At 45.3% G+C, this 18,348-nt stretch overlaps 1 protein-coding gene across 1 annotated transcript in view; it reads left to right on the top strand.

The window, feature by feature from the left end:
• Positions 1–18,348, top strand: part of CSAD (cysteine sulfinic acid decarboxylase) — a 251,637-nt gene that overhangs the window by 81,519 nt on the left and 151,770 nt on the right. Inside the window, exons 8-9 of the mRNA XM_069653337.1 lie at positions 13,918–13,972; positions 14,883–14,999. Coding sequence (XP_069509438.1) covers positions 13,918–13,972; positions 14,883–14,999 — 172 coding nt within the window. The remainder of the gene's footprint in view (positions 1–13,917; positions 13,973–14,882; positions 15,000–18,348) is intronic.

The raw sequence follows: 18,348 nt of genomic DNA, 5'->3' as shown, positions 1-18,348 counted from the left end.
TTTTTTATGACGATTTAGAAAAAGTACCATTTATGGACTACAGGCCCCTGTGATGTAAGCTTATTGAATGGGGTAGGTGAGGTTAAGATTAAGCTGAAGCCAGGAGCAATTTTACCTCAAGCAAGACACTACCCAATGTCTCGAGAGGCGGATGAGGGTATTTGTAAGACTATTTCAGCCCTGATGGAACAAGGTATCTTAGTGATGTCAGAGTCATGGTGTAATACCACGGTTTATCCAATAAAACATCAAAGGGAGGGTCGTGGAGATTCATTTAACATATGGGACCGATTAACCAGATTGTAGAAGCAGAGTTTCCTTTTGTTTCCGAATCCGGCGACAATATTGTGTAGTATCTCAGCAGAGGCATGATATTTTACGGTGATTGACTTGAAAAATGCATTTTTCTCAATCCCGTTTCATAAGGACTCCCAAGACTAAACTGAGAAGCACTCAGTTACCCCAAGGGTACTGTGAGACTCTGTTGATCTTTAAAACGGTCCTTCAGATGGACGTAAGCAATATTGATTTGAAAAGCGTTGTGATACAGTACGTAGATGATATTTTGGTTTGTAGCACAGCAGAAGATGTGTGTAGACAAGATTCGATTCAGTTAATGGCTATCCTGACAGTCAAGGGATATAAGGTAGACAAAGAGAAGTTGCAATATTGTCAAGAAGAAGTGTTGTATATAGGCCAGTTGATCTCACATTAGAGAAAAAGCGTCACACCTGAAAAAGCTGAGGTGATTATGAAAACAGCAAAACCACACATGGTAAAACACATGCAACAGTTTTTGGGATCATGAAACTATGTTAGAGCGTGGGTGATTGATTATAGTTCATACACCACACCCCTTTTGCAGTCTTTGAAGAAAGCACAAGTGAATAAGGAAAAAATAGAATGGACTGAGGAAATGGAGGGAGGGTTTGATGAACTGAAGAAAGCAATTTGTACAGCTACAGTTTCAGGAATTCCCAATTATGACGAGGAGTTCTTTTTATTTTCGCACACAAATGGGACAGTCATGACAGCAGTGCTTACACAGAGAACTACACTGGGGTACAAACCTCTGCCATATCATAGTGGGATTCTGGATCCAGTTATGAGAGGGCACTTTCCTTGTGAACAGTCGCTGGCAGCAGCCGGGTTCGCAATAGATAAGTCTACTAGTATTGTGATGGGGTGCTCCATGACACTTTTTGTAGAGCATGCTATGTTTGCCATTTTAGAAAAACCTATGGGTACATTGACATCTCAGAGAGCTTCTGCATATGAGGTGGTTATATCGAATCCTGCAATCAAAATAGTTAGGTGTAAAATAGTGACCCCTGCCACATTTGTAGCTGAGCCTCTGGTAGAGGGTGAGCATGTGCATGATTGCTCTAACGATGAGGAATTCTGTGATGACATCCTGCGCATAAAGGAAAATGCGTTAGCAGGGGGGAGATTCTTTTTATTGATGGTTCTTCAAAAATCGATCAAACTAGTGGGGAAAGGCATTCGGGTTCAGCTGTGGTAAGATATAGAACAAATGGTGAATTTGAGGTGGTAGCAAGTGCAAGACTTTGTCTCACATTTTAGCACAAACAGCAGAATTAGTGGTGCTTATTGTAGCGCTCGAAAATCATGCAGGACAGAAAGTAACGGTGTACAGTGACTCTGCCTATGTGATGTCAACCGTGCACGCATGGCTAGCACGTTGGAAAAGGATGGGCTACCTCCGAGCGGATGGCACTCCAGTGCAACATGCAGCGTTATTGGACAGGCTTATTAAAGCACTACAACTCCCAGTAGCCATTGCAATAGTTAAATGGGCAGCACATACTAAGCAAACTGACTTTGTCTCTCGCGGGAACGAAGCATCGGACAAAGAGGCCAAGAGGGTTGCATATTCACAAGATATTTCAAATTTTGATACTCCAGATGTAAAGGAAAAAGTAGTCACGATCATGATAGTAAATGAAGGGTTTAATCATTTGTCGAGAACACAATTGATGGAGGTTCAAGGCAGTGCATCACAGGAAGATCAAGAGTTCTGGAAACGAAGGGGCTGTTCTTTATCCCCCTCTGAAGCATTATGGCAACAGGACAGTACTGGAAACCCGGTGATTCCAGTAGCATTGTTAAGGGTAGCGCTTGAACAGCTGCAGTACCTTGCGCATGTAACTAGGAAAACCCTTGCAGCAGCTATTGCGGAGGATTGGTTTGTACTGAACCTGTTAGAACAAGTTGCATTTTATGTAGTAAATTGCCTTGTATGTCAAAGGTTTACTGCTGGGCATACACTTCAAATGATCAGAGGAGTGATTCCTCGACCGAACGGTCCTTTTCAGCATTTACATACCAATTATGTTGATATGCTGCAAGTATGTAGTGGATACAGGTATATGATAGTGGTGGTGTGTCCCTTTTCTAGGTGGATCGAAGCAGGTCCTTGTACACACCCTGATTCCACTTGCACAATGACGTTTTTAGTCCGAGAAGTCTTTCCCAGATGGGGAGTATGTGAGGTGTTGAGATCTGACAATGGACCCCATTTTGTCAATGAAGTATTTTAACAGATTAGTCTATTACTCAGTATAAAACGCACATTTTCTTCTGCTTATCATCCACAAGTGAATGGAATATGTGAGAGACTCAATGGTCTCCTTAATGAGAGAATTGCAAAACTCAAATTGACACTGAAGAAGGGATGGCTTAACTGCCTGCCCCTTGCATTATATGCATTGAAGAATCAGCATGTGCCAGACCACCACCTCACGCCCCACGAGCTAGCGAAAGGGAGGCGAATGAGAATGCCTTTGTCTCCTCCATCGAGCAGCAGAAGTGATGCCCAGATGACTGCAGAAATGTTAGGAAATGAGTTATGTGCTTATTTGACATGTATGACCGCTAGTATCCCTGTCATTTCAGAGCAACTTAAGCACAAGGGGGGGGGGCGGTCTCATGACACAGATGAAGACCATCAGCAACCAATATTCAAGAACTAATTCCTGTACCTAGACTTTTTATTGGAGGCCCAGTTTTGATAAGCACGTGCACGAGCCACGCTTTAGTGGTCCCTATGTAGTAGAAAACATTACTCACTCAGCAGTAAAGTCCAAGAGAGACGTGCCTTGATCCACTTGAGTGACAGAAAGCCATACGCTGGTGAGACTGACACCCCCCCCCCCCAACTATCGACTCGGAAACAAGACAAGAAGAAGAAGTTCAGCATTGATGACGACGAAGAAGGATGCAAATGCTGCTGATTAAATAAATGCAAGTGTGCATTTGGACTGTGGCTCACCCTAGACACTCTTTATAGATATTATAGCAGGAGTGCAAACCCAGTTCTTGAGACACAGGAGTCTTTGAATTGGACTTTAGAAAGTGTGACATACTAAACATGCCAGACCTGGAGTTTGAATTTGACGACTGGAAATGTGAGCAATTTCAAGACTCGTTGCTCACTGAGTTTCTGTTTAGATAAATCAATGGTCCTGGGAGATGCTGATGCCCATAGACTACTTCTCGCTGTTTTCATTTTTATACTTATAGCTTATCCTGCTCTTGTTGGGCACAGCACTGATATTCAGACTTTCCTGCATGATCCTAAAAATGGCTCTGCAATCAGGAGGCTGCGTGTGGCAATAGTTGAACAGATCCTGCAGTTACCTGACCCTTTAACAGAGTTGCCTGATTAAAAAGGTTTTTTCCTTTCTTAAAGCAGTACACAGGCACAATGAGGAATGTTGAGAATGGTACAGCTTTGGAAAGTGAACAAACTCAATGCGGGGGGCAAAGATTGTTGCTATTACCATTGTGATGTTTACCTCCAGCGCAATAGACCCAGGATCGCTCCCCATCTGTCCTCATCTTCCACACATACTTAGGCACCAAACTCGCTGATACCCACGTCAAATCAAGGCAGCACCCCTTGCCTGTAGTCACATCCATCCTTGTGTATTATTTAGAGTTCAACAATACAAGCCCACATTCTTCTGCCATCGCCTCAAAACTATACGTGTTCAAGTCGGGACTATTACAGGTATTATGACTATTGAAATCACCACAGAATATAAACTTTCCCCCTTGACACAGGGCATGCTGTAACACCCCTATGTCAAGGGGTTTGCACGGGTTACAGAAGTTGAGCACAACTATCGTTCCATTACCCACTGGTAATTTTATACCTATAAATACAATGTCCCCATCCAACTCAACTACTGATCATTGAATACGACTCCTAATCAAAATACCAACACCATCCCCTCTACCTGCCATTCCATCCTTCCGATAAAACACATACCCTGGAAAGTGAAAGTTGAGAATGCCTCTCAACCAAGTCTCCTGTACACACACAATATCCACATCACCCTCTTTCAATAGCTCTCTCTTTAGCTCCTGTACATTTGACAATAAACTCCTAGCATTCCACTGCTATAATTTCATACCCCAGAACATTCACGGGCAGCATCACCTCCAGTCATCATTCTGTGAACATCCCTGTCAGTGATATTCCCTATCTTCAGATACATCTTTGCAGCCCTCATGACCGTCTGCAATCTGTCAGATTTCAACTGACATTCAGCCGTCATGTTAATGGTTGCAATGATAAAACATAATATTCTGACATTAAACCCCTGTCCAGGCACCTCGCCGCTCCTAAGGATTTGCCACACCCACACCTCCACCTGTCCCTCAGGGACCTTGGACTTCTCGCCACTTCCTTCCTTTCCTCTTTAACTTGCTGAACTGCCGCAGCATAGCTGATTTCTTGGCTCACTTTTCTTTGCATTGCTTTCCAAGCCTCTACTTGCTTAAGGCAGCCTCTAGATGACGCAACATGTTCACCACCATAATTACAACACTTTGGTGTATCCTCTGTCACACATTCCTTAGTATCATGGGGCCAGCCACATTTACTGCACCGATTATCCTTCCTACATGTTCGTGCCACATGACCATACTTTTGGCCTTTATAGCACTGAAGAGGCGCCGGGACATACTGCTTGACCGTAAAGCGCTGATACCCCACATACACACATTCTGAAACTTCACTCCGCTTAAACCACAGTGCTACAGTCATAGAGCTAGTGCCCCTATCATAATTTGTCCTACCCAACTGCCAATCTTCTAACAACCCCATACCCTTCAGTGATCTCACTATGTCCTTATTATGTGTACTAAGAAGGACTCCATATATCACCTCTGTATATGTAACCCCATACTGTTCTGTCACAGTTATAGGGTGTTTTCCAAGGCTACCTAAGTCCAAAGCATTTTTCCTGGTTTCCTAAACTACACCTTTTACCAACAATCTCCCTCCACTTATCACATGCACAGACTGTACTTCACCAATACCATTCTTTACCCATTCCAAAATAACAAAAGGGCTAATGCCTCCAAGATCCTTATCAGGCCTAGCCAACTTAATGACCACTTGCCACCCCAAATTGCTGTCCATGAGCTACTCCCTAATTCTGCACCTGCTATCAGGTATTTCACCTTGCTGTCCACTGACTGCCCTCCCAGTTTCCTCAACCTCCCTATCCACTGTGGACCTACTGCAGGACTGCTCCTTAGTACCAGCTCCTTGTACTCTTTCCCTTCTCTCCTTGACACTGCTTCGCACAGGAACATCTTCTGAAGTGTTACCTTTGCCCCCCACTCCCATCACAAGTCTCCCTTTGCCACACTCCCCTTTATTCACTTTTTTCCCAACCTTTCCACCACCTTCCTCTTGTGTCCCCTTGTCTATCGCCCCTCCACTGTGTTCCTCTTTTATTCAGTGGCTCAGCCCTTACCAGGTGCCTTTCCAGAGCGCCATCTGCCATGCCTTCCCCTACAGCGCTGCCCACAGCAGCCCTGTTAGTGAACCAAACCCTCTCCCACAAGGTGGTAAACAGTACACGCCACCTCAGAAACTGCTTCTCATTGGGGGAGCCATGGCCAGGCCTACAACAGCCAAGCCGTGGCCACCCGGCCCCTACCCCTTGAGGCCGGCTGACTTTCCCCCTCCTGTACCTGCAACTCTCCGCCCACTCTCTACCAGTCAGGTCTGTCCTGTCACTCAACATCTTTTCTACTCAACCTTTGTTCATTCCTCCCAGGAATTGTCATTCCAGTCCCTCCTCCATCTCGGCAAGTGACGCCCAGCAGGCAGTGTCAGCTGGTGCCCGCGCATACAGTAACAGCCACTAGACCACCAGGGATCTTGTTAAAAAAAAAAAAAACATGAAGGCCTTAATAGTTCAGACCCACGAGCCCACCAGGGAGCAGTTATAAATAAAAGGCCTTTAATGCTAAATTTAAATGAATCCAGTTCAAGATATTGCATAGAGTGAACTATACCTCCGCGAAATTAAAACTTCTTCAGGACGATTGTAACGGATGGTGTCCCAGATGCGAGACAGAGGAGGGGGGCTACATACACATGTTTTGGAACTGTCCTGTTGTATGTACCTTCTGGCCTGTGGGTTGTGCAAAACTGTCAGAGATAACAGATGTAAACATTTAAACGGAACCTAAACAATGTATTTTTGGTCTGCACAGAAGTGTAGCTACATGTAAACGAAGAATCATAAGCCTAGGGCTATAACTAGCGAAAAGATGTATATTAAGAAACTTGAAGAAAAAGCATCCACCCTATGTAGCAAATTGGTTGAGTGACGTTACATGGGCAAACACTAATGAAGAACTATATATTGCTAGGCTGCCGAGAACCGCAATAACTAAAGATATATGGGCTGACTACCGAAAATACCTTTCAGAAATAGAGGCTGAAAAACATGTCACTGAATCATAGCACTAGAATACTGCAGCATTGTAATGTAGTACTATTGTAATTGTTACTTTTGCTGTCTGTGTTTGGTTTCATATGTATGTACATGGAATGAGATGTGATACATGTCGAGCAAATAAAATAAAAGTGTTAACAAAAATTAAAAAATAAAAGGCCGAAGAAGGCCATGGCAATAAGTAACCCCATTATCCCACCAGGGATTAAGATATTTGGAGGGGGCCTGCTGGGAGGCCAAGGAAATAGGGAACAGCAGTTCCCGAATGGCCAATTCACTGGCCATGTTATAAACGCAGCAGTGTGATGCAAGTAGAGGGTGTGGCTTACACGCCCTTATAAACCCTCCCAAGCCCTTCCCCAGTCACACCCCTGGCGATCAGGTACGTTGATTGGTCACAGTAAATTGACCAATCCTGGGAGGAGGAGGGTTATTCAAGGGAGTTGAAGTTAAGTGTGGGTTTGTTGGGTGAGGACAGGAGGGGGTCTGGGAGACAAGTGGAGGAGAGCGTGGAATCAGTGTGGAGGTTACTGTAGAGAGGGGTCTGTGGAGTGTTTGTGCATGAGAGTAAGGGGTGAATGTAGTAGTGGTAGAATAAGAGTAGAGAGGAGGTAGTAGCAGAGTAGTAGTGGGCAGGAGAGGTAGTCGTAGTAGTAGCAAGTAGTGGTGGGAGTAAGGAGTGGCAGTAGTAGATTGTGCTAGTAGAGACAGAGTGGAAGAGAAGAAGCACTAGAAGTAGAGAAGTGGTATTAGGGGTAGAGTGGGAGTAGTAGTAACAGGTGGTAGTGGTGGTTGAGAGGCGGTAGCAGGAGGGAGCAGGAATGTGGAGTAGTAGTAGTGGTAGGAGTAAAGAGGTATAAGTCGTAGCGGAGAGGTAGAAGTGGGAAGTAGGTAGAGTAGGAGGAGGAAGGGAGAAGATAACAAAGAGGCAGGATACTGGTATTTGGAGGTAGTATTAGTAGTGAGATAAAGGGTAAGAAGAGTAGCATCTGCAAAGGGTGGAGGTAGGAAGGCAGAGTGTAACACATCGGAGAGATAGTAGCGTGGTGGAGGAAGAACACCTTGGTACCCTATTTTAGGAGAGAGTCAAGTGAGACCGTGCTGGGGTTTAGTGAGAATGACACAGTGTAATGTAATTTGTATAGCCCCTTTTCCAATGGTATGACCTCAAAGCACTGTAGGTGAATGTTCTTGGGGGCTGGAGTCCAAAGTGTGGGAAATTTGTCAGAGAAGTTTAGAATGCGTGTGTGCGCCAATAGGAAAATAGGTTGGGGGTGGCCAAGCACCTGTTAGCTGCCCACGTGGAGCTGGCATTTGGATAGGTGCTGTGAGGTAGTCAGGAGAGTGTGCGAGTGCAGGAGACTCATTATGTGTCCAGCTAGACTGGATTTTTGTCATGGGACTTAACTGCATTCTAATGGCAGAGGTGTTGTGCATCCGTGTGAAAGGAGGCACATCCCCAATTCCCTTAAGAACACTAAGCAGGCCCAGGAGAGGGAAAGCTAGACGGCCCCTATAGAGTCCATTAGCCAACCTTTAAGGAGACCATTGCAGCCAGATGAACAAACAGTAGGGGTCACTTGGCCATAGAATTACCCTTTGCTATGGACGCCCCTGGCTAGGGAGGAAGGAAAGGCCAGGGCAGTTGAGAGAGAGAGGGATAGCCCTAGCGCCAAACTTCACCAAGAACCTGCTTGGGCCTAAAGCCTACCCGAGAATCCCTCAGCCAAACTATTTGTATCGACTACAGTTAACACCCTTTAAACACCATCTGAGTCTCAAATGGAGTTATTTGATGAGGTTAAACTGAGACAATAACAAACCCCAACCACAGTAGACCTACCTATGCTGAGCAAACAGTCTGCTGTCTTGAGAATGAAGAAGCCTGACTACACCGTTGTGCCACGCCCCCTGACCCGCACACACTCTAATAAGGGAGGAGTATCCTGCCACACTTACTGTGGACTCGTTACGACCGAACATGTAGGGTAAAACAGCAGTGACATCTGATGTTGCAAAGCCTAAAGACACCGATGACACATGTGCGGAAGCCACATTAAAAACACACTGTTCTTCCCTTATTCGGGTCGGGTTGTCTCAATTTAGGGGGGTCTGCGTCTCCTTCCCACTGTTCTGTGACACTGTGAATGTTGTAAAACCAGCTCTTTCAGTTCCGAATCATTTCCTTCAGAATCAAACGGACCTGCTAGTCTTTACAAACCCATTGGCTCCAGTGCTTGGTCTTCTCCATGAAGAGGGCATCCTCTTGTGCCCATATTTAGACGACTGGTTAATCCCTGTCTCTGAATCGTCTCAGTTCCCAGTCTCATCTTCCGTCATCCCACTGCTGGATTATCAAAGTAAGAACATTCCCACTGACCCTTCACGCAGGCTGGTGGTTATGCAGGCCATATTCAAAAACAGAGAGTCCCTTTCTTGGCTCAGGGGACCTCTATTTGCATCCCCGCCTATTTACCTCATTGTCCCAGTCCTTCTCCAGATGAGGAGGAAGGGATTACCCGGAGGTGCAGGAACATGTGGCCCCCCTGGCTGTGTCTTCTGGCTCTCTCTCTGAGTGGGTGACTCCCTCCCTTCCCGAGTCCCGAGACATAGCCAGTACTAGCAAGAGAGTTATGAACTGACCCTGACTAATGGTGTGTTTGCTGAAAGAGAGGAATTAGTACTTATGGGCCTGTCTGAGGATCTGGCCCTGAAAGCCCACCATTCTAGGCTGCCAGCCACACTGACAACATCATTGGGTATACAACTGTCACTGGGTTTTATCCTCGGCTTGATGTTTGGTTCTGCAAACAATTGTCTATACTTGACTTTTACAGGAAGGTTTCAAACTGAGTCTGGCAGTATCTTCCTGAAGGGTTAGACTTAAAACCATTAGAGAATCTGGAATCCTTCAGGAGGGGGGATTGTGATAGTGGCACTTTATAATACCAATCTCTTGTGCAATCTTCTTTCACTCTGTCTCGCTTTCTGCTCCACAACCGCACTTTTGACATCCCTCTGGCGCTGTCAGCCTTATGGTCACAGCTTTGAGCCTCATATAGAGGTAGTCTTAATGTGTTGGTCGCGAAAGTCATTTTCTTGTGGCTATTATGTCTGCCTACCACCTGGGCGAGCGGTGGCTTCTTTTCTGCTCTGAACCTTATATGGGATTTTTCTCTGATGGTTTTACACTGCATCCATCTCTGGCCTTCATTCCCTAGGTAAGGTCATTATTTAATTTAATCCTTTCCACATTCAGTCCACAGGACACAACTGGTTCTCTAGAACCCTTATTAAAGTGGGTAGGTTTATCCAGGAATGCATGGACAGGAGAGCCTCTTTCAGATTCTCTGAACCTCTCTGTGCTGCAGTTTTCCCAGGGTCCAAGGGCAAAAATGGGTATCCAGTCATTTTATTGGAAACTAATCAGAGTGGTACAGTTCAGAGCAGACCATAAGACCGAAAAACAGTGCAAACATTAATTAAATAAATAAAGGGTAGTGGGGTCGGGGGTTAACATGTATCGGGATAGGGTTGGGGTGGTGTTAAAAGGTAAACAAAAATAAACAGGGCGTTTAGGGGTTGGAGGGCCCAAATGAAAAAAAAGCAAAAAAGAATTTGGTGTTTTTTCAGTGTTTTGTCCGCGATGAAATTTACCACTCTGTGATTGTGGTCGGTAAGATCACGTATAACCCGAGTATGCTTCTATAGGTAGGCGAGTGAGACAAGTGCTGTTGTTATTGTCTATGAGCACCGATACATTGCCTTGCCGAGGTGGTCCAGGTTCGGTCCACTAGGGAGGTTGCAGATTAATGGGCCCAAATGAGGGGTGTCACAATGATGGATTTATTTAGCAGCAACTTGGGCCTCCCCTTAAAGCTTCATTAAGCATTGTAGAGTAGCTAGAGTCTTGCAAATTTAGGCACAGCTATTTTGAAGTCCAAAGCACGATTAATTTCTTATCTTTATTAAAATATAAGGTTACATGTTGCATGCCCGTGTGTTTTCTGGAGAAGGCTTCATGCTTGGTAAAGCTTCATACTTTTAGGACTGGAACGAGGGGGGTAACACCTAGATTACTTACCACTAATCTTCATAATACAGAATCCTACCCTTCCTCGTCCCATTTCTCTTCTTTTTCCCCTCCCATAATGTTTCCAGTCTCTGCTCTAGTTTTAGGCTTGGTATATATAGGAAAGGCGTCTGCAGTCCTGGCCCCTCCAGTTGTTTTAGACTACAACTCTCATCAGTCTTACCCATCATATTCACTGGTGAGGAGTGAACATGGTAGTTGTAGCCCAAAACATCTGGGTAGCCACAGGTTGCAGACACCTGGTGTTAGGGAGTTTTACATATGTTGTTGTCTTTGACAGAACTTGGAAAAGTCCACATTAGGTGAACAGGGTTACACTTCATAGTTTAGGACTGCGCCACAAAAAGTTTGGTAGAATGTTGAGCAGCCAGGCTTATTCTAAGGAGGGAGGAGGGCTGTAGTGAGGCACAAAGAACTCTACACTTAGTTAAAGAAAACACTGATACTCTTGGTAGTTGTATAAAGAAAATAGGCATTTATTATTTACACTAAGGCAGAGGTGATTACTCATAAGTCAAGTAAGTACTTTAAAACAGTAAGAGAATATAAGATCACTTTGGAGTATTCTTTAGATAATAAACCAGAGTTTTAGTAACTTTAGAATATCATTGGCAGTAACAAATCACTTACTTAATCCATCTGAAACATATATGCAAACTGTTCCAAACTTGTATAACTGTTTATAACTTTAATCCAGCCTGTCTTAAAGAGTTGAACCCTATCTCATGTGAGTCTCTCAGTGTTCAGCTGGGTCACTGGACCACCAGTGGCCAGGGATGGAGTAGAAAAGGCAGGTAAGCAGGGTAAAAGTTTCAGTTTGGCAAAGCCCAGGAGGAGACTCTTTCAGTATTGCAGGTAAGTAAAGTTAGTTTTACAAACAGGGACGCAGGTTATTCCCTTGTAGGTTTGCCCCAAGAACCAGTGCCCTAAGGCAGTGTTTGAGTACAATTGGTGGTCCTCCCCAATATAACTCTATGGAAGACCTGGACGGGTGCATGATAAAGCTATCTGCAGTTGCCAGGATCACAGGATCAAGCAAACAACCCACAGGTAAGTTGTACGAAGGGTAGGTCAGTACCTCTAGCTGAAGAAACGGTTGCTGCAGGACGGTTTGAGTGGACAGGCGACAGCAGACAATGTCACTGGTTTCTCGGTCTTGGTGACAGAAGAAAGGGACTTCAGTGGATCTGGAACCAGCCCTTGTGCAGACATGCCCAGCAATGGATCTTCCTGGTTATGGCTTGTTGGCACCTTTTTCAGGCTCGGTTGAAGGACGGTTGTCACGGCAGGTGACTCTTCTCACTTTCTCGGTTCTCGTATTGGGTGAGGGGACTTTTGGGTGCTGGATCATGTCACTGCAGGCGTAGGGGGAAGCCCACAAAGTTTCAGGTGAAACTGCGATTCAGGAGGGGATGCACAGCCATGCAGCCGATGTCCTTGGGTATTGCTGAATTGCAGGCCATGGAGGTCTCAGCTCTTCAAGGGACTATGCAAAATCCAGTTTGTCTTGGGACTGGTTAGGCCAACCAGTCCAAGCAAGGAAGTCATCATTTTAGGATCTTCCCTGTCCCTTAGAATTTGAGGTCGGGACAGCAGCGGTTATACAGCAGGCGCTGGCGGTCTCTGGAAGTTGCTGGTGTCATCCTTCTTCATTCTTCTTCTTTGGATTCTTCTGTTCCAGTGGTCGACTCTGGGTTTCAGCTCCAGGACCTGCGGATTTATGCAGAAACCCTGGCTGAGTCCACCAATCATATCCTATGCACCATTCAAGCTTGGGGATGGAAGTCCAATGGGAATGGCCAGCCTCTCAGTCTGATATGGTTTCTCTCTGGGATACTTCAGGACAAAGGACAGGGGAGGTTTGGTTGACCTCCCCACTTCTTGTCCTGCAGTCACTGAAATGGTCCTTGCGGGTTTTACAAGGGAAGCCCAGTGAAGACAAAGGAATGAGTGGACCATCCCCCACCTAGCAGGATAGAGGAAGACATAAGAAAGGATAGACCATCTTGTTTCGGGCTTAAAAAAGTACAGCAGTCATTTTGGGCAAATGGTGTCCCTTGTATCCCCTATCGCAGTTAAGAAGACAGTTCACAAAAAGTTGCATAAAAGGTACACTGCCACCAGCCTAAACAGATAGACTTGTCACAGTAACAAAAAGTTACTGGAGAGTTGAGAAAAAGGATGCAATGGACCCTCTCGGTACTCCACATAAGGTGGGGCGTACTGATCTCTTAAAATACAGGTAGGATAAAAAGTATCCCCTTGTCTTGGTATCTTTAAGAGTTTGGCAAGTAAAGTAAAAACCATAACAGGGAGGCTCTAGGAGCCTCCAGCAACACCGCACTGAAAGTGCTGCGTGCTGCATCGAAAAATTGCAGATGTCTTTAAAATTGGAGGAAAGCATAACTTCACAAAGAAATACTAAAAAGAGTTAAAAAGGATTCCCACGATCAGAGTAAAAGAATAAGTGAGTGTGGAAAAAGTTGGCTTCTCACTCAGGAGAATCTGTCCAAAAAACCAGGAGTCCAGCAAAAAGTGCTCGAGGGCTCAAAGGTGGAGAGAATTTCACTCTTACACCTGGCATAGGAGGATCAGGGCTGAGGTCCGTCCGATATGTACCTCCCTGGTGGGAGGTGCACTAGAGGGGCAGTTCAAGTCAAATGAATATGGAAATACTGCTGGGCAGGCACTGTCTCCTGGGGTGGAATTTCCAGTACCTTTACGACTGGGATAAAGAACGGTAGGACTTGGTGTAATGACGATTATGGTAAGTAACAAGAGACATTTGCCACTGCATCTCCTGCTGGAAGACATAGGTGCAGCGGGGAATGTGTGTATTCCCCAAATCAAAGTACCGACCACACTTCCCATCACAGCTCATTAGTCAGTAGTTCTGGTTATAGGGTATGTGGGGTCCCTGGACCGTCGTGTGCCCCTACTACCACATTTCCTATTGCCCCTCAATCTGTTTTGGTGTTGAGTGAACTTTTCGAATTACTGGGGAAAATGTGAACAGTTTTTTTCCTCTTTTTTTTGTAGGGGGAAAATGATTCCTGCTGATCTTGAAAAGCGATTAGAGGAGGCCAAGTCTCAGGTAACTAGCAAGCACGGTGCTCTGGCCCAAGTCCTGGATTGGATCGCTTTGGGTGAGAGGCTGGTGTCAGAGGGGAGAATGTATAGCCCATCTTGCAGCAGGTAGTCATCATCTTACCTTAAAAATCGCCCATTAAAAGGCCCTTATCGATCCCTTTCTTCAGACCCATAGAGTGTTTTTAAATGTTATGTTAAAGGTTCTTATACCACGCACTGTTGCCACCTGCATGGCCTCTTGGCGCTATGGCTGGTTGGTAAAGCAATGAGGGAGGTGGGTAAGTTAGTAATACTGAGTGGGAAAAAAAGCAAGAGAGCAGTGATGTGCTTTTGGCAGCTTCAGTTCCGTGACACTGTTCACTGAGCGTATGTGTGTTTTTTCGGTTCGTAGCCGCTATGTGGTGTTGGGCGAGACTATGGGCCTCATCACGAGTTGGGTGGTAGCCCTTAAATGCGCCAGTAACATAGTTACCACCGCATTGAAGGTCAGGCCAGATCACGAGTTGGATGCTAAATGGGCTGTGTTACCTCCAGCTTTTTGCTAGAGCTGAAAATCCCACTTAGCGCCCCTTTTTCGGTGCTGTTACTCCTGGTGCTATTATCGCCGGCGGTAATAGCACCCCAAGCCCTGGACCCAATGGAGAATGGGTATTTACTGTTACCGCCAAACAGTGATCCAGTGCTAATAGCGCTGGGCTGGGTGGCAGTAACACAATTAGCACTGGGTGGTATCCCGGAGTTATTACAGCCGGATACCACCCAACTCGCTATGAGGCCCTATTTGTGGTTTGTTTCATTGTTGTGGTACCAACATGGCCTCCTTGAGTGCAGCATCACACAGTCTTGTTCAGAAAGTATCTCTATCCCGCCGAGGTGCGCTGACCTAGTGAAGCCTTTCCTTATCTCCCTTTCAGGGTGCCGTGCCCTTCTTGGTGAGCGCCACCTGTGGGACCACTGTGCTGGGTGCCTTCGACCCCCTCCATGAGATTGCGGACCTTTGCGAGAAGCATGGGCTCTGGCTCCACGTGGACGTAAGTATGGAAGAGAAGATGGTGGTAGACGCGAGTATAAAAGGGCAGATGGTGAGCGATTAGATGTGTGTGAGCCAGAGATAAAAGTGTGACAAAAAGTAGTGGAACGGTGACCCCAGCAGAGGCAAGAGGGGCACAGGTGAGAGGGTTCGGCAGCAGGGTGGGTAGATGGCAAAGCTGGTGGTCCTTACGGAGTGTTTTATTTTATTCTATTCTGTTAAACCCGATTTGGGGTAGGTGTAACTACTCTGGGGGTTTGGGCATAGTTCCCCCTGCAACTTATACACATTCTAGAAAACGTGTGGGGTGTTGATATTGCAATTCTTATTTCGTTTTCAGTACTAGCATAGCATGTGTGTTGCTGTACAACAGATACACAGCATTTCAATGTATAATAGCTCAATATAAAGATGGCACAACACTGACTGAATGTGTTCAAGGGCAGGATGGAAAGTCCTGCCATTTTAATGTAGCACAATCATTTCGTCGAATCTGCCGCCTTTCCTCTGTACAGGACGTGGGGAAGGCATGTCAAGTGATTAAACATGGAGGTCCAGAGGTAGTTGTTTTTATGCGAATGCGAAATGTACACACCTTTAAATCAGCAAACAAGGGAAAGGAGGACAACATAACAAAACGGTGCATAGAACCAAGGAATAAGCTCTTTGTTATGACCATCAGGGCTCTGCCATAGCTTTTAAGAAGAAGAAAACAGATGGATAATGATGAATATGTGTTCCCCCTCCCCTCGCCCCCGGTGAAAAGCATGCTTTGCAACCTCTATCTCTTTAACACTTCCTAAGGTCCTCTGCATACTCACACAGGAGCTAAGAAGTGGCACTTTATAGTTTATTAGGCACTATGTTACTGCTTCGAGGCACAGCAAGAGCCAAAGTAAAGGCCTTAGCTTCAAAGAGCCGAATGAAGAGGGAGCTTCAACTGCAAATAGAAACGTTCCAGAACTTTGAAATGATTGTGCAATGTGGTGGATCTTTAAACCGAAACAAAATGTATAGTGGAACTCAGTTGCTGTTAGTGCCTGCTCACTTCAACCTATGGTGTTGGCAGATTAAATCGCATTAAAGCTATGAGGGATACTGGGGCCAAGTGGGCTTATTAACACTGAAGGTAAATGATAGTAAGCGCAAGGGTCATTGCTGCTCTCCAATCAACATGTATTTAATGCCACTGTAATTGTGATGTGTTGTCAGTGTACTCTGGGGTGGCTGATGTCATATTCCATTTGCTTCTTTAATAGTCAACATAACTGTCGGTGAAAGAGTAACTCTTTTGTTTGTTAACAAACCAGTGTACACGCTACCAAGGCCACGCTTCTCTTTCCCTTTCATCGAGGGACTATATTCCCTGCCCAATATAAAACATCAAATCAATACAGCTGCAACTGGGGGAGGTTTGCAATGCCATGCTCTCACAGAAGGGAGGGAAGGCCCCGAGACCCGATTTGTTGCCTGTTGACCTGTTTAGAGATGAGGTCATAGTTTTGGCCCCAATCCCTGTTGTTTAATGCCTGTTTGAAACAAAATAGATTTCCCCATTCTTGTTGCAAAGCTACCTTTGTACCAATTTATTAAAAAAGGGCTCAGTGATCCATCTAATTACAGGCCAATTTCCATACTAGATGGGGTGGGGAAAATGTTTGCTAAATCCCTACTAGCACATTTACAAGAATGGGTGGACAGGAATGGTATTATTGACAACTTGCAGGCAGGATTTAGGTAAGCACATTGGATCGGGTGTTACGGCTGTATTTGATTGCACAAAAATACACTGTACTGAGGGGGATGAGGGTATATGCGGTATTCTTCGACCTCAGGACTGCATTTGATAGCGTCTTGAGAGCGACCTTGTTTGCAATTCTTGCCAGCAGGGGGTTCCCAGCTGGGCTTCTTCAGATATTGATCCAGCTCTACTCTGATAACTCTGCCAAAGTATGTTAGGGACTGGGGAGGAGGGGGGCTCACAGATCCCATTGCAGTAGTTAGAGGGGTTCAACAGGGATGTGTCCTAGTGCCCCTAATTTTCCTGATATACATCTATGCAGTAGTCCGCCATGTAAAATTGAACTGTTTGGATCCTCCGAAGTTGGGGCGGAGACCTGTCCAATCCTCCTCTTGGCGGATGATGCTGTCTTGCTATCAACGTCCGTGAGGGCCTTAAAACCACGCTGTGACGAAATGGAGAGAGCTGATTCTTGAGATTAATGTGGCCAACACCAAAACATTGTTCTTTAGACCCAGATGTAAAAAGTCGATTCGAGTGTTTTTGACTAAAAATGGGTCACTAATCGAAAATGTATACAACTATGATTATCTGGGTCTTAGATTCAATGATACTGGAGAATTGAGCCCCTAGTTACTAAAATCTAGTTTGACCATGGGAAAATATGGTGGAGGGATTATAAGGTGTTTTCACTTCCATGGCCAGGGTGCTAGCTTGCCTGCAATCATGATGCTCTCTGCTCAGGCTAAACCAGCAGCCACTTATGGGGAAGAATTATGGGGCTACTCAAAATGTAACAATGGGGGTCTGGCTGAGAGAATATGTTTGAAGAAACATTTGGGACTCACCAAAAGTTGCCCCCCTGCTCCCATTTATTATGAATTGTGATTAAGGCCAATCCAAAACGAGGTCCAGAATTGGCCAGCGCAATTTTGGCTTAGATTATGAATGAACCCTGAATTTCTGAGTGGGGGTATCCCATATTCTGGAATCGGAGAGCGGGAAGTCCTTATCCTGGTTCCAACATGTAAAGAAACTTTTGGTTTGTATGGGCATGGCTGACCTATGGTTATGCCCACAGAGAATAACTTGGAGCGACGTTGGTAAAGCCAAGGTGTCCTTGCGAAGGCTGCTAGAAATTGACCTGGCTAGCGATTGCTAAGAGGTGGCTGCTGGCAGGCTTTACTTCAACTCTAAATTAACAACTGGGTTTGAAGCTTACCTTGATTTTGTTGTCCCTCCATTGGCACATAACCTTTATTTAAGGTTTAGATTGTCACAATTGAACCTGGTTTATTGTACATCAAAATGGTACCCAAGTGAGAATGATCTATGCCAAGTTTGAGGCTTGTCCAAGGAGACGGTGCTCAATTTCTTGTTTTTCTGCCAAGATTATAGGCTTGGACGAGGCAAATACCTAAAAACAATATGCAACAATTATGGTATTCGCAGTACAGGCCTGGAGCTTCAACTATTTATGAGCAGTGAAAACATGAGTGTGGTTTACTGTTTGACAAGCTAATTAGACTCGGCTTGGAGAGTAAGTGGCAAAATTATAAAGGAAGGAAGATGAACGTGAATGTGGTCATGGAGGCATACACGTGTTGGG

This window comes from Ambystoma mexicanum, chromosome 3q, assembly GCF_040938575.1.
Source record: "Ambystoma mexicanum isolate Mex_15411 chromosome 3q, UKY_AmexF1_1, whole genome shotgun sequence".
Taxonomy (NCBI): domain Eukaryota; kingdom Metazoa; phylum Chordata; class Amphibia; order Caudata; family Ambystomatidae; genus Ambystoma; species Ambystoma mexicanum.
Note: the sequence above shows the minus strand (reverse complement) of the source record. Positions and strands in the feature narration are given on the sequence as shown.